The following is a 16,521-nucleotide window of genomic DNA, read 5'->3' on the forward strand; positions in this document are numbered from 1 at the left end:
CCACAGGTAACTTCCACAAAGCTATGGACGATCTGAGAGACAAGGCAAGAAGGGCCTTCTATGCCATCAAAAGGAACAAAATTCAACATACGAATTAGGATCTGGTAAAAAGTTATAGAACACTTGCATTTATGGTTGTGAGGTCTGGTCTTCACCAACCAAGAATTCACAAAATGGGACAAACACCAAATTGAGACTCTGCATGCAGAATTCTACAAATATATTTACAAAGAAACCTGAGCAAACTAGATTGCTATTTGGCCCTAAACAGAGAGTACACAGTGGCAGAATACCTGACCACTGTGACTGACCCAAAATTAAGGACATTTTTGACTAGGTACAGACTCAGTGAGCATAGCCTTGCTATTGAGAAAGGTCGCCGAAGTCAGACCTGGCTCTCAAGAGAAGACAGACTATGTGCACACTGCCCACCAAATGAGGTGGAAACTGAGCTACCCTTCCTAACCTCCTGCCAAATGTATGACCATATTAGAGACACATATTTCCCTCAGATTACACAGACCCACAAAGAATTCAAAAACAAAATCCAATTTTGATAAACTCCCATATGTATTGGGTGAAATACCACAGTGTGCAAATCACAGCAGCAAGTTTTGTGACCTTTTGCCGCAAGAAAAGGGCAACCAGTGAAGAACAAACACCATTATTTACGTTTATTTATTTTCCCTTTTGTAATTTAACAATTTGCACATCATTACAACACTGTATATAGACATAATTCAACAATTGAAATGTATGTACTATTTATTTCACGTTTGTTTATTATCTATTTCACTTGCTTTGGCAATGTAACCATATGTTTCCCATGCCAATAAAGCCCCTTGAATTGAAATTTAATTGAGGGACGGCAGGAGAGAAAGAGAGAGCGAGAGAGAGTTGGATAGGGAGAGAGTTGGATAGGGTATCACCACATAGTTCGCATTCTTTCATCTGACTCCATTCCCACTTATTTTCCTCTTCGTGATCAGCACACACCCATATGAAAGAGCTCTCTCTCTCTCCTTCTGTGTTTATACCGTATGTATCAGTCTGCGTTTTGATCTACCGTGAGTGTCGTTAGGTGTGTTTACATGTATGTGTGTGGGATGATTGTTCGTGCTGCGTGTGATATGGGTCAGATTCCTGTCCAGATTCAGATATTGTAAGAGCTCACATTTTCAAAGCTTTCTGGAGCTAGCTGACAGTGATGCAATGATATCATCGGCGGTAGAGGATGTGGAAGTTATGAAGGAAATGATTCCTCCTACAGCTGTGGAGGGTGACGGTGATCGATGGTCATGTGTATCTGTAGTCTGTTTGAATCTGGAATTTTGTTAAGAGCTGGAGCAGTTTATTTTGATTGATCTGTACTGCATGTGAGAGCCCTGTGTAATGACCTCCAGCTGGAGTCTGTTGTGGAGCTTCCCTCCCTCCATTCTTTCCATCCTCTCTCAGATGGTCGGGGCTATTGAAAGCTCCGCTCTGAACAGACTGATTAAGTGTCTGTGGTCCTGTCTGACCGGACACCCGATCCTCCCTGTTTTTACCTGTGTGTGTGTGTGTGAATATTTGAAGAGAGCTTTTCTCAGCCTTGCTGGAGTGGGTTCATCAGAACACAATAACGCAAACACAGCGCCAGAGAATGCGTGCTTTTGTCTTTGTTTTGGTTCTTAAAAACCTTGCAATGAACGGTTCCTTCTATTGTTTTACTACCTTCAAATCACCTCCATTTTGTATTGACCACCCTGCACCCCTCACTTAGACCTGATGTGGTCCCTTTATGGGCCCATCCCTTCTCCTGTCTCCAGACCTTCAGTGTGACTCTGCTCTGAGTAGTACTGGGCCTATGCTCCATGCTCTGGGCAGCAGCCTTGAGGCAGAGACCATTGCAGCTTCAGTACGCTGTAAACTAATTATTTGTTCATTTCATTCTACCAAAATATTTAAGGAAGTATTTGAAGTGATTTCATTTACTAAACATTTGATCCGATTTCTCTGTACTTAATCATTTTAAGTTCTTGCAACAACTTGCCATGTGGCTTCGTTTTTAGATGATTGTGGGTAATTCAACAATTTCTTACTTTATGATTATTTTACATAACGTTGTATGCATGTTTGAAGAAAGAAAAGTCGATTTCTATATTCGTATTAAGCAGCTTGTTGTAACCAAGAGGTGTAATGGCTCATGACGAAAGGCTATCGAACTCGTCAAGCACATTGATGTTCAATGATGAGACGACCCCTTCCCACCGCCACTATTCTTAATGACAGAGGCAAATGCAACACCCTGTAGCGCTTGCTGTTTGACCCCGTTACTGCTGGTGGACTGGGCACTGTGCTCAACAAAGTGGGTTCAAATTGGGAATGGTCAAATACATTGCACAATGTTTAACATGAAACGTTTGTGGAACACTTATATTTTGGGTTTACTAAATAATTGTTTAACTTCAACTCATATTGAATCATATTATCTCGAATTCCGTCAAATTTTTATGGCTAGTAATTAATTCCCTGGACTTTATTTGTGTAAATTCAAACAACTTGTTCAAAGTTTTTTTTTACTCAATAGGACATCACATTTACTCAATGACGTTGTGTAAATGTGTTGCCTTCATTTTATTAAGTAGATGAAACACCTAATTTCTTACAGTGTAGCATCTGTCCGACACAGCTGTTTGTTCTTGGCTTGTTGGGGTTATTTTGGCCAGCATGCGTAAGGTCACGGGTTCAACCAAAATGTCACACCCTGTCCTGACAAAACCGTGCTGCTCCTGCTCCTGCACCTTTACTACCCCTGCAGTGCTCCGGAGGAAACCCCTAGGCCCTGCCTGAGAGTGTGCTAATTGCATGTTTTTGGGAAGGAAGCGGGAGACAGCTGGAGCTTTAGTGTGTGGTGGATGAATGGATGGAGAGATGGACTCTGTCATGGCTCTAGTGCGTCATTGCATCCACACAATTGGCATAGAAGTTGCCTTTATCCCTTATTCAAGTACAGATTTTTTAAACCCTAATGGTTAAGATTTGGAAATTGGGCACATGAATCTGATCCTAGATCTGTGGTTAGAGTGTAGGACACACAGAGGGGACTGGATAGAAAGAAGGGGTCTGGAGTGCACCCACTATACTTTAAGCAGGTACCAGCTAATGGCTAGTGAAAGGAGGATCTGTTTAGCTGTCTACAGCCTGAATAATTGGTTTACTTGGAATGGATACTGACAGTCTCTCCTGTTGTGGGGGGCTTTTAACGCTGTGGGTGGCATGGATTTGTGCTGTGGTATACTTTATTGTGATTATTGAGAGATGTGAGTCTGAATTTGAAATGAGTGTCTTTATATGAGTCCAACCTACAATCTGTCTCTCCCTCTTTCCCTCTGTAGTGGAGCCAGCGGACCTCTTGAAGATTTTAGATTTTCCCAGTTTACCTGACGGCGTTACAAAAACGACAGGTTTCTGCGCGCATAGGAAGTCAACAAAAGGAGCCGATGTGGCCTACAGAGTATCTAAAGAAGCCCAGCTCAGCGCCCCCACCAAACAATTGTACCCTGGTAAGTACCTGACCATGACCATTCACTAATTAGTTGATCTCCTTTGACCTTTGAACTGAAATGCTACCTGTTCCTTTCTTTCATGTCTTCCTCACTATCCCCTCCGATCGTCCCGTCCCTCTACTACCCCAATGTACAGATGACCTTGTTCACTGAAATATCATCTCATGCTTGTTAGTGGGATGCCAAAGATACTACCTAGCTAAGTTTGTTCCTATTGGCTGCTCGTGGCCTCTCCTTTACTAAGTCTGTTCCTATTGGCTGCTCATGGCCTCTTCCCTACCTTTGGGCGTTGACTCAGATGAACTCGGTCCTAGTCAATAATAAAAAATAAAAAAAAACTACTGTAAAACACTGGTGTAATGTCCTAACCTGGCTGGGGAGTCCCTGACTGCAGTAAGACTCCCAAAAGACCTGTCTCTTTTCCTCCCACCTGTGCCATTCCTCTCATCCCCTCACACGCCTCTGTTCCCCTTCCAACTAGCTACCCGTTTTATTGGCCGTTGCGTCATGATGACATGATAGTGTACAGCACTGCAGATTGGGTGGGCCAAATGTGAAGACTCACCTACCGCTATAGACCCCGACACACTCATAGACCCCACACACACACATAGATATCAAAGATGGCGCCGTACTGGATGGCCACTGTTATGCAAGCTCCGACCTAACTTTGCTGTCTTGTGATTATTGTGTCGTTTAATTTGAGTCTATTTTCAGGTAACGTATCAGCTATTGTTTCTTCCAACCGCCAAGAACTCTTGAACATCAGATCGCCAGTTTATTCCCCCAATTCGGGCTTCTACTTCGACTCATCTGCCCAGGGCTCTCTGTAATTCCAACCCAATTTTTCGGGCTTCCCAAGAGGAAATGTTTGCGTTACGGAGGCAAGAGAGGGGGGGGATCCTGTTGAGATTAAGGCGAAGGGAAAACTGGCCACCTCTTCCCTCCATTCTACTGGCCCCTTGTGGACACTTAATAATAAGATGGATGACCTCCGATCGCGGATTCGCTACCAACGGGAGTCTCGGAATTGCAATATTCTTTGCTTTTCAGAAACACATATTTTCTGTATATAGTATGCTTACTTACTTACTTACTTTGTTGTGTATTTTTTCTTCGTATTTCTCTTGTGCTTTTTTTGAGTAATACATTGTTATTATTCACTGCAATGTTGGGGTTAGAGCTGGCAAGAAAGGCATTTCCCTGTACTTGTGCGTGCGACATTAAAACTTTCAACTTGAAACACGCACGCCATGCGTGTTTCAAGTCTCTCACAGTCTCTCACCGCCACCTCTCCCACGATCCCTCTGTGCTTCATGCGCCATAATTCACTTCAGTAAGCCTCAGCTCTGGTGGAGTGTTTGGATTGAACTTTAGCCAAACTCTATAGACCTGTCAGGTTGTGGTTTTTTCAAGCCTGTTGGCCTTACAAGTCTCAAGTTTTAATGTCACGTGCGCAAGTACAGTGAAATGATTATGACTATTGTTGAGTGGCTGATATTTCTACTCCAACGGCCAAGATCAGCTCTGTATAACACCATACCTCAGAACCAGAGGAGGCTGGTGGGGGGGGGGCTTATTGTAATGGCTGGAATGGAATAAATGGAACGGTATCAAACACATCAAACGTCTGGAGACCACATGTTTAACTTCATTCCTTTTATGCCATTCCAGCCATTACAATGAACCCGACCTCCTGTAGCTCCTCCCACCAGCCTCCTGTAGCTCCTCCCACCAGCCTCCTCAGCTCATAACACACGCAGACTCTCTCTCTCTCTCTCTCTCTCTCTCTCCCTCGATTTTTCTTTACAATCTTCTTCACGTCTGTTCCGTCTGTGCACATCTGCATTGAATAAAGATGGAGCTCGTTCTGTTTCTAATTCAGACACACGAAAAAAGAAAAGAAGAAAATGGGAAACAAAAGAAGAAGAGAGGGGCAGACCATCATAGAGGCATACTAATTCTTCCATTTTGGAAACCTCAAGCTCATATTCAGTGGGAATCATACTCCAGGAAAAATGCCTAGGTCTGGAAGGGGTGGCGGGATGGAGAGAGGCAGAGGGGGACGGACAGAGGGGAGGGAGGAGCGGGTTCCACTCTTCCTTCCCTTCTATTGTGCTGACGTGGCTCTGGCTTACTGTTCTGTGGTCCACAGCAGCCCTCTCTTTCTCTATCCTTGCTTTCTCCCCGTCTTTCTCCCCTCTTTTTTTCTCTTTGTCTTATACCCTCTCTCTCTCTTTCACTGCTGCTTTTTCATTACTTTGTACTTTCTTTTAGTCTGTTTTATATTTTCTTTCTCTCACTCTGGTGCATCCTGGTTACTGTCGCTCAGAGAGATGTGCTAGCTAGCCAACATCTCTTCCTATTGTATTCTGGGTTAGGCCGGCATATTTATTTATTTATGAAAGTTGTCAAACAGTGCAGAACCGTCAAACTGTGTCACCCAGACAGAAGCCCAATTTCTCTGGAATGTGTTATTGAAAATTCCCAAGCATTTCAAGTGGTTGACTGAAAGAGTTGGAAAACGTTTTTAATGTCACGTGCACAAGTACAGTAAAGTGAGCTTCTTGCAAGCTCTAAACAAGTGTGTTTGTGGGAGAGGGGGATCGGATTCGGCAGTAGGGGGCAGAGAGAGAAAATCCTCAAATCCCATTCTTGCGAGTTAAATTGACTGAAAATCCAGTTGGTTGACAGCCAAGTGTGTGAAGAATGTCTCCCTGATCACAGCATTTCTTTGAGCGGCCTAGAAGAGGCCTTGAGGAGGCTTGGCCAAGCGGATGTTTGATCCACATCAAGGGTTTTCTTAAAGGCTTAATCCAGAGCTGAGTTCAGACACAATGCTCTCCAAACAAGTTCTGTTGACTTTGACATCAATATAGAGGCTAAAAGCTTAAACTTGGGCTTCTCTTCTGTTTACTTACAGCCTAATGAAATAGTCTCAAGCAACACTCTAGGAAGGACCAACCACAAACCTAACCCTTATATGAACTGTAACTCAGTAAAATTGTTGCGCGTTGCGTTCACGGATCAACATCGGAAGCATAGTAGAACCTTTGAAAAATACATTCCAGCCTCCCGGGTGGCGCAGTGGTCTACGGCACTGCATCGCAGCGCAAGCTATGCCACCAGAGACTCTGCTCTGTCGCAGCCGGCCGCGACCGGGAGGTCCATGGGGCGAAGCACAATTGGCCTAACGTCGTCCGGGTTAGGGAGGGCTTGGCCGGTAGGGATATCCTTGTCTCATCGCGCACCAGCGACTCCTGTGGTGGGCCGGGTGCAGTGCGCGCTATCCAAGGTAGCCAGGTGCTACCGTGTTTCCGTCGACACATTGGTGCGGCTGGCTTCCGTGTTGGAGGAAGCAGTGTGTCTTGGTTGGGTTGTGTTTCGGAGGACGCATAGCTTTTGACCTTCGTCTCTCCCAAGCCCGTACAGGAGTTGTAGCGATGAGACAAGATAGTAAATACTAACAACAATTGGATACCACGAAAAAGGGGGGAAAATAAAAAATGTTAAAAAATACTTTTAAGATTCCAGAATTTTAAGAAATGGAAAGTGCAGTGCCTTTGGAAAGTATTCAGACCTCTTGACTTTTGCCACATTTCGTTACGTTACAGCAGATTCTAAAATTGATTAAATACATTCTTAACTCATCAATCTACACACAATATCCCATAATGTCAGAACAAAAACTGTTTTTTAGACATTTTTGCAAATGCTCCGAGACAGGATTGTGTCGAGGCATAGATCTGGGCAAGGGTAATAAAAAATGTCTGCAGCATTGAAGGTCCCCAAGAACACAGTGGCCTCCATCAATCTTAAATGGAAGATGCATGGAATCACCAAGACTCTTCCTGAAGCTGGCCTCCTGGTGAAACTGAGGAATCCGGGGGAGAAGGGCCTTGGTCAGGGAGGTGACCAAGAACCCGATGGTCACTCTGATAGAGCTCTTGAGTTCCTTTGTGTAGATGTAAGAACCAGAAGGCAGCACTCCACCAATCAGGCCTTTATGGTAGAGTGGCCAGACGGAAGCCACTCCTCAGTAAAAAGCACATGACAGCCCACTTGGAGTTTGCCAAAATACACCGAAACACTCTCTGACCATGAGAAACAAGATTCTCTGGCCTGATGAGAGGATGTCTTTCAGCAGCAGGGACTGTGAGACTAGTCAGGATCAAGGGAAAGATGAACGGAGCAAATTACAGAGAGATCCTTGATGAACACCTGCACTCTATAAATATATATATATTTTTTTTAATTAAAAAAAAATATCTCTGTATATACATATATATATATATGAGAGAGAGAGAGCTAATATCTTCCAGAAGGCAGGAGTGACATCATTTGGTCCAGTTCCTTCTCTTTATACTACTAAGCTTTGGCTTTGGCTCTAAGCCTGATTTATTGTGACTGTGACATCCTGCAATGTCCCCAAACACCCGTGCTCACACACATACACACGCGCGCACACACACGTGCACATGCTGACTGATCATTACAGATCATCCAAATTATGGAATCAACAACACCTTTTGATTAGGGAACATGTTGTCTCATACCCACATTTTACGAGGGTGAGCTGTGAGCTGGAAAATAACGAGTGTAGACATGCTATAATTAAGTAAACACGTGGAATAAGTGATTAATTATTAGCAGTCGGAGAGGCTGAAACAGAGAGCTTCTGTACTGTGGCTATTCCCCATCTTCTCATCGGGGAGATTGTAAATAGTCTGAAAGAACAGACCAACAGGACAGTTGGCTTTCTCAACATGTACATACCTCTACTGGTCAGACTACCAGTCATTTTCCAGAACGTTCCTGGATTCTTCAGCATTTTGGTGATTAAAAGGTCATCTATGGCCACTTTGAATTCATGTGAACATTACAGTTTTGAAAACATGGTTTGTCCCCAAAAAAAGTGGTCTCTTGACACGACTTACCCCGGGGTATTGGGTAAGTTGAGCGGCTGGACAGGGTAAGTTAAGCCGCCTACACATTTCTGTACTGAATGAAATATTACCACTCCCTTTTTAATACCACGTTCATCTTTATTTCCCAAACACAATTCAACACAATCACAGTAGCTTTTTTTTTGTGTTTTAATCATTTAAGCATCGTGTAAACACAGGCTTAATACCTAACAAACGCTTGGTCCTTTTTAAAACACTTTGAACATAGGTAGCGCCCTGTTGTCATCCTCATACCCCAGCGATAAGGCATTGATCCCAGCAAAACACTTATATTTGCGTAACTTGAACTTGCCATTGTGCCAACCGTTGTCTCAATTTACCCCATGGACATTGGTTAAACTTACCCCAAGGCCAACATTTTCACTATATTATCCCACACAGCTACAAGGGTGCACTTTCATGCTAGTTTTATGCCCTCATACTGAAGCTTATAGAGTCCCCAACTGATGCATAGAACAATTTTTAAATTATCTGCTTTGGTTTAGATACAAACATCTAACACAATAAATTAATTTATTGGTGAAAATATGTTTTTTTAAATCTAACTTGCTTACCACTGTTTCCATGTGGTTTCTTTCTTCACAGACTCCATTAAATGATGACCTCTACCTAAATATTTGGTCAAATGATACATTTTGTGTATGGTTTCCCTAGAAACAAGGGTGGCTCAACTTACCCCACTCTCCCCTAATATACCCTCCCTTTGCAACCCTATCTGTAGGTGTCTCTCTCTCACACTCAGTAGGGTTAGCCAGGGTGAGCAATTGGCAACATCAGTGGGCTACAAACTGTAAGGAAAGAGTGATGTAGTCCAACCACCACTCCCACACAGTGACATTTATCGCACAGTGGCTGGCTATGTCTTGGGATCCCTGCACATGGTCGGGGCTGTAGTAGCTGGGTGGTCTCCTCTCAATTCTTCCCTCTCCTCTTTCTCTTCTTCTTCCTACCTTCTTCACTACTCACACTTCCCGGTTTGGAGGAGAAACAATGAGTGGCCCCCACACCCAAAGAGAAAGCAGTGATATCCGTTCGGCTTAAAGAGAAGATGCAATGGCTCATGGACAAGCTGAGGAAAGCCACGTCATCATTCCGCAACACTGATGTCAGTCTTTCTGTCTGTCTGTCTGACGAGAGTCCGATTGATTAATACGGATGTTCTACTTTTGCTTTTTAGAGGTGACTTGCTGCTCTTTACCGTCTAATGTTTCAACTGGACCCACCTACCTACCTACCTACCTACCTACCTACCTACCTACCTCCTTCTCCTCTCTCTCTCTCTCTCTCTCACACACACACACACGCACGCACACACACACACACACACACACACACACACACACACACACACACACACACACATCATCCTCTTCGATTATGTACATTAGTCAATCCATGTGTAGTGTTGCTCGTTTCATGTTGAAGAGGGGTCTTATGAAGCCAGTGCTGAAAGGTAGACTCATTATCTCACTTTTACAAGCTGACCTACCTGGACGCAGAGCACACTAACTGACAGTTGGCAGAGCTAATCACTGCCCAGGCTCCCTCATTCCGCCCCCTGGGTCTGAGCTTTGAGTGTTTTTTTAGAAGTGCTGTACGGTTTGGGGGAAGGGTGAAAAAACTGAGATGGAAAGGGGAATGAGTGCAGAGCAGATGTGTGGAGTTAAACACAGAGGTATGCCAGCACAGCGAAACCGGAGACACAGTGGCAAACCAAACTGATCTCCCCTCTTTAACCAGTTACTACTGAACACAGCTATTTGCTACAGCACTTATCCAGCTGATCTGTGCCAGTATGGCCTAATTATAATCAGGCTATGCACCAATTAAACTGTCCTAAGTGGAGGAATTTCTCAAATGTAATGTTATTTTACTGACATTTTACTGTTACTTATACATTTACTTTACTAATTACCCATCACACTGATTGTATGCTGAAACAGGATGTAAGTCATCCACAGCGCCTGATTGGCTGGTAGGGGTGTCTGGGAGTCATCTGATTTGCTGTTTGGGGAGGGGGGTCAGGGAGTAATCTCAGAGAGCCTTTGTCTTTGAGGTCTGGCATTCCCAGACTTTTCCAGATTTTTCCTGTCTGACGCTGTAGGTAGGTGGCGCTGCCAGGGTAAACCAGCCTGTTTGCCACCGGCTCCAGTACTGCGGCTGCTGCTACTTTTACCATTCCCACCACCACCCTCCTCTCTCTCAGACACGTTCACACACACATTCTGTCACACACACTTACTGAGAGGCCTGGCACCAGTTATCCTCATGGTGTGGAAAAATACCCAATTTTAGACAGCATTTGGGAACCAATCATTTGCTTTATAGTAAATCATTGCCAGTAGTTCTAGTCTCTCCCTCTTTTTCTCTTTCTCTCTTTCTCACACACACGCGCACACACACAGTTTTGTATTGCCATCCTTGTGTGGACCAAAGAATTGATTCCCATCCTAAATCCTATTTTCCCTCAACCCTAAATCTAACCCTAACCTGAACCTTAACCTAACCATTAACCCTAACCTTAACCCTAAGCCTAACCTTAACCCCTAACCCTAAATCTATACCTAACCCTAACTCCTAACTGTAACCCCTAACCCTTAACTCCTAAACCTAACTGTAACCCCTAACCCTAAACCTAACCCATAAGCCTAAAATAAAAATTTTTCCTTGTGGTGACCGGCAAAATGTCTGGTACCCAGAAGGACAGTTAAACAGACACACACACACACCTATGCGTACAGTCTGCAGTAGGGGTCATCCAGTCCCATGGTGGCCCAGTGTGGGCGTCAGGGGGTCAGGAAGGAGGACGTTCTTCCTGAACACAGGAGCCTGTAATAACCATGTCTATTAACAGCCAAAGAGAGACAGGAGAATTGGCTCGGACATATGAAAATGTTCTCCCTTTCTCTCTCTCCTCCACTTTCCTTCCTCCTTTTCCTCTCCTCCTCCTGCCGCTAGTTGGATCCCTCTCATGATGAAAGTGCTCTGAAGCCATGTCAGTCCCCACGGTAACAGCCGGGTGAAAGGTCCCTAGAGTTAAGGAGGAGAGGAGACGGTTCATAAACACAGCAGAGCTGAGAGCCAACTGCAGTGACTGCAGCCCCCGTCGTGTAACAGTGCCCTTTCGGAAAATAAAGAATTCTGTGTTTTTGTGTTAATAAGGAATGAGTCAACCCAGCCTTCTACATTCTCTCTGTCTCCCCCTTTCTCTTTCTCATCTCTTTTTGTCACCCTAAAACTATTTCTGTCACTCTGCGCGGCATGTAGCCTACCGGTTAAAACATCTGTCTGTGTGCCGTTGAGCAAGGCACTTAACCCGGATTTCTCCTGTACGTCGCTCTGGATAAGAGCGTCTCCTGAATGATGTCAATGGACGTCTCATCGTTCCGCTCATGAGCGAGCGGTCCCGATGTTGCCGCACCCTGTGCTGCTCTCTTCCTCCTCCCCTCTCTTCTAGTTCTCTGCAGCTGAGCTAAGTGGTATAGGAATGCACCAGTGGCAAGTTGGCAACTCTTACTGTAGCCTGCTCTCACCTGCCTATCTCTCTTCTTCTCGTGCCGTGCTCTGCTCTGCTTGGCTCTCAAAGCGTCTGCCACTCAAACTCAAGCGGCTGCTGCGAACTCTCCCTCTGAGACCAAGAGAATTTCTCTGGAATGCACCGCCAAGACGCGTGGACACTGCATGAAGATATTATACGCCTGTCTTTCTGTCTTTACTGAGAGAGGAAGAGAAACAGATAGAGCTCGAACGAGAGAGATTGACAGACAACAAGGAGAGAGAGAAAGTGGAGAAAAGAGAAAATTATGAGAACCAGACTTTTCCATCAGTGACTAGAGCTCCTTCCACTCCTCTCTTTCCTCCCCCCCTTCTCTCTTTCTCTCTCTCTCTCTTTCTCTCTCTCTCTCTCTCCATTGACTTTCTGCTCCTTCCTAACCTCAGGCTCCAGAACCTACCCACTGCTCCGAAGTCACGGCGCCTTATCCTCCGAAGCCCTCTGATTCGCTGTCTGTCTCAGAGACGCTTTAATGCTGAGTTTCCACGGTGACCACAGCCTGGGTTCCATTACTAGGGGAGGGGGTTAGGGCCTGTGAGGTGCTACAAAACCACAGCAACCACAGCCCCGGTTCTAGCTTCTCTTTTACTGTCTGGTCCAAATGTTCTGGAAAGATCTTCCCTTCCCAGACTAGGAGCTATTAGTCTGGAGTTCCTTAAAGTGTCAGCTTAGAAAATAAATGGAGAGATGTGTCCAACTCTGTAGGACTATTTTACTTCTCAACTGCAGAATTTACTAACCTCAGCCTCAGTCTAAATGAGCAAATATATCCCCCCCCAAAAAATATGCTAGTTTAGTAGTACTCCTTAAATGTCGCTCCACTCTCAGATTCTGCTTTTGTAGTTAGAAACCCACTCTGCTAAAACAACTGACATGCTAAGACTTCATTCATTCATGATGGTTAATCATGCAGGCTGCTTCTCTCATTTCCCCTTCAAACAAAAGCAGCTCTCTAGTCGTGGAAGCGATGAGCGGTGACTGAACTAAACATGAGTGTGTATGTGAGGGCCCCACAGCAAGCAAGCAAGGCCCTCCCCCTTGTTGGTGGGCTGAGATTGTCCCACAAGGCCTTGCTCTCGGGCCATATGTCTCACAGATGTGGCTGGCGTTCACAAAATGGAGGGAGAGGTTAAACTAGGCGTGCAGATGTGGTGATGGAGGGAGGGATGAAGGTAAGTGGGAGGCGGGTGCTCCTCAAGAGGGTGAGAGTCCCCCCCCCCTCCCCTTTTTTTCACTTTTGTTTATCCCATGTGTTTTGTTGTACTGTAAGTACTCCTTTAGTCCCTCTTGCGCCCCGTCTCAGTCGCTATGTCTGGTGTATGGATCAGGTCTTGGAGAGGAGGAGAGGGGTTTGGGAAAGTGGGAAAGTGTTTTCGACAGCCACCCAGGGACCACATGCTCTTCTCATTACCGTGTACTCCTTCCTGTCCTTTCTCTCTCTCTCTCTCTCTCTCTCTCTCTCTCTCTCTCTCTCTCTCTCTCTCTCTCTCTTCCAGACGTATCTCCATCCCTCCCATCTCTGTGGTGTATCTGTTCAGTACTCTGGGCAGTAGTGGAGGGTTGGAGAGAGCTCTTGTTTGCTTTAGACGCTCCAAGACGTTGTTACGATGTCTCCCCGGTCTCCTCTGTCCCAGACTTTGTCGTCTCCTCTGTCCCGTGTTCATCATCCTCCCCTGTTTCCTCTGTCTGGTTCAGTACATTACCATTTCTGGACTGTGTGCCTTTGAAGGTTTACGATAGTACAGTTTCAGTGCAGCACACCATTTTATTGATGGACTGTACATTTGGATTTGACTTAGTGTTGCTCTCTTGAAAACAAGGCTTTTCATGAAACCCAGGGAGATGTGTGGTCCTCTGTCTCTCCATTTTCAGCATGTTACACGAACTGGTGTATTATAACCTCCCTCTCGCTCTCCCTCCCTCCCTCTCTCTCTCTCTCTCTCCCTCCCTCCCTCCCTCTCTCTCTCTCTCTCTCTCTCTCTCTCCCCCCTCCCCAGCTGACGTGTTCCCTGAGGACTTCTCCATCCTGGCTACGGTGAAGCCTAAGAAGGGCTCCCAGTCCTTCCTCTTGTCTGTGTATAACGAGCAGGGCATCCAGCAGCTTGGGGTAGAGGTGGGACGCTCCCCTGTCTTCCTGTATGAGGACCACACAGGCAAACCCAGCCCAGAGGACTACCCTCTCTTCAGAGGACTCAACCTGGCTGACGGAAAGTACGTATTACATCAGTATTAGTATGTTCACCTGTCTAATATTTTGACATATAATACCCTAAATTTCTACTGTACTCTTTAGCACTCTATATGAAAGTACCCCCCCCCCACCCCCTTTGTAGGACACAACCTAGCCGACGGAAAGTAGGCTCACCTCATTCCACACATAGTATTACTATGTTCTTAGATAGTATACTGATATCATTACATAGTACACTATAGTACTTCATAGTCAAACTATCCCCTCTTCAGAGGACTCAACCTGGCCAACAGCAGGCAGGTTAACCTTGTCTGATACCATACCATACAATAAAAGAAACCATAGTAGGCCTGCTGCATACTTTATTACTGTGCCTAAAGCAAATCCAATCACATTTGAGTGGTCGCGTACACATACACTGAGTGTACAAAACATTATGAATCCAGCTGGAAGCTATAATCCCTTATAATCCCTTATTGATGTCACTTATTAAATCCACTTCAATAAGTGTAGATGAAGCCTCTAGACATTTGAGTAATGGATCGTGTACTGTATGTGTAGCTTTCAGATGGTGAATGGGCAAGACAAAAAGATTGACGTGCCTTTGAACGGGGTTATGGTAGTAGGTGCCAGGCGCACCGGTTTGTGTCAAGAACTGCAACGCTGCTTGGTTTTTCCACGCTCAACAGTTTTCTGTGTGTATCAAGAATGGTCCACCAGCCAAAGGACATCCAGCCAACTTGAGACAGCTGGATTATATCACACTAGTCCCTGTTATTATATGATATAATAATAAGACTCACACCGTTTAGCAGACACTGTTATCCGAAGCGACTCACAGTCACATGTGCATACATTTTTACATAGAGTCAGTCCCTGGAATTGAACCCACAATCCTGGCATTGCAAGAGCCATGCTCTACCAACGGAGCTACAGAGGACCACTGTAACAAACAAATGTGATGTGCTCTCAGTTTAGCTGCTTGCTTGCTTCTCTGTAATCACAGCGCAGGTGTGTGTCGGCCTGGCTTTGACGAGTCTGGCGGTTGAACCTTTGTGGGGATTTAGTTGTGTGCAGGTGCTCCTTCACACGTGTTTATTATCCTGGTCTGCTGTCTGTCTGTGTCACACGTCATTTATTATCTAGCCGGTCAACCTAGGTGGTTTGGATTAGGAATAAAACACAACCTCCTCAGATGAACAGTATCTGAGCGTTGGGTGCCTCAGTGGCCTCGGATGTGTAGGCATTAAACCCATCCATCTCCTTGACCAAAACGTCCTTATACCTCTGTATGGTTATAATATCAGCATATCACAAGTCCTACAGCCAGCAACTGTATCGTAGTGCAACGGATGTGTGTGAGTCAACCAACATTTGTCCATCTCAAAGTAGGTAGAACTGTAGTCAAACGTGAGAGAGAGAGAGCTAACCTTCTGTCCCTCTTCCCAGGTGGCACCGAGTCGCCATCAGTGTTCACAAACAGAGCATCACCATCATCCTGGACTGTAAAAAGAAGACCACGCAGAAACTGTCCAGGAGCCCACACCCCATCATCGACACCAAAGGAATTGTGGTCTTCGGAACTAGAATACTCGATGAAGAAGTCTTTGAGGTAGGCCTTATGCTATCTTCTCCAAATGGCCCTTCACCTTAGTCCTATTGATTGACGGGGATATTGATTGATTTGTGATCTATAAGCCTTAAGTAGGCGTGAGGAGATCTGCATCTCTGCCAGTTGGAGATCGTCATCTCTGCCAGTTGAAATGCTAGGAGGTTTTTAGTCTGAAGTTTCATTCTGGACTGTGTTATTATTGTGAAGATATAGATGAGGTGTTATGTGCAGTGTTGCTGTGAACACCTGTCTGGAACTACACAGCTGTGTATAGCTGTGTATGTAGTATGAGCAACTGCCCCCCCCCCCACATCTTTGTGTACACTAAGGGAGGCGTTAACAGTCAGATAGTGGAGATTTGGTTCACCTCCCCTCTTCTTCCCTTCCTCCTTCCCTCATTCTTTAAGCTATGCTTTGTGGTTGGAGATGAGAGAGAGGTTGATGATTTGGAGATAAGTGACAGCCAGACCCTGGGGTTTATCAAAGCTGGAGAGACCTAACAAGAATCACAGTATGAAACACTGCTGCTTTTGCCAGAGATGGAGAAAGGAGATGGGAGAGAGATAAAAATGAAGTGTTTCTTTTTGAACATTTGAACATTTGATTGTTCATTTGTTTTGTAAAGAAGTGGCGAAGGAAGGGATCCGACG

At 45.1% G+C, this 16,521-nt stretch overlaps 1 protein-coding gene across 3 annotated transcripts in view; it reads left to right on the forward strand.

Annotated features, from left to right (window-relative positions):
- Nucleotides 1-16,521, forward strand: part of LOC112230892 (collagen alpha-1(V) chain) — a 127,192-nt gene that overhangs the window by 33,371 nt on the left and 77,300 nt on the right. For all 3 annotated transcript variants that reach the window (XM_042311160.1, XM_042311161.1, XM_042311162.1), the window contains exons 2-4: nt 3,378-3,545; nt 14,066-14,279; nt 15,709-15,871. In XM_042311160.1, the coding sequence (XP_042167094.1) occupies nt 3,378-3,545; nt 14,066-14,279; nt 15,709-15,871 (545 nt within the window). The remainder of the gene's footprint in view (nt 1-3,377; nt 3,546-14,065; nt 14,280-15,708; nt 15,872-16,521) is intronic.

This window comes from Oncorhynchus tshawytscha, linkage group LG33 (assembly GCF_018296145.1).
Source record: "Oncorhynchus tshawytscha isolate Ot180627B linkage group LG33, Otsh_v2.0, whole genome shotgun sequence".
Lineage (NCBI taxonomy): Eukaryota > Metazoa > Chordata > Actinopteri > Salmoniformes > Salmonidae > Oncorhynchus > Oncorhynchus tshawytscha.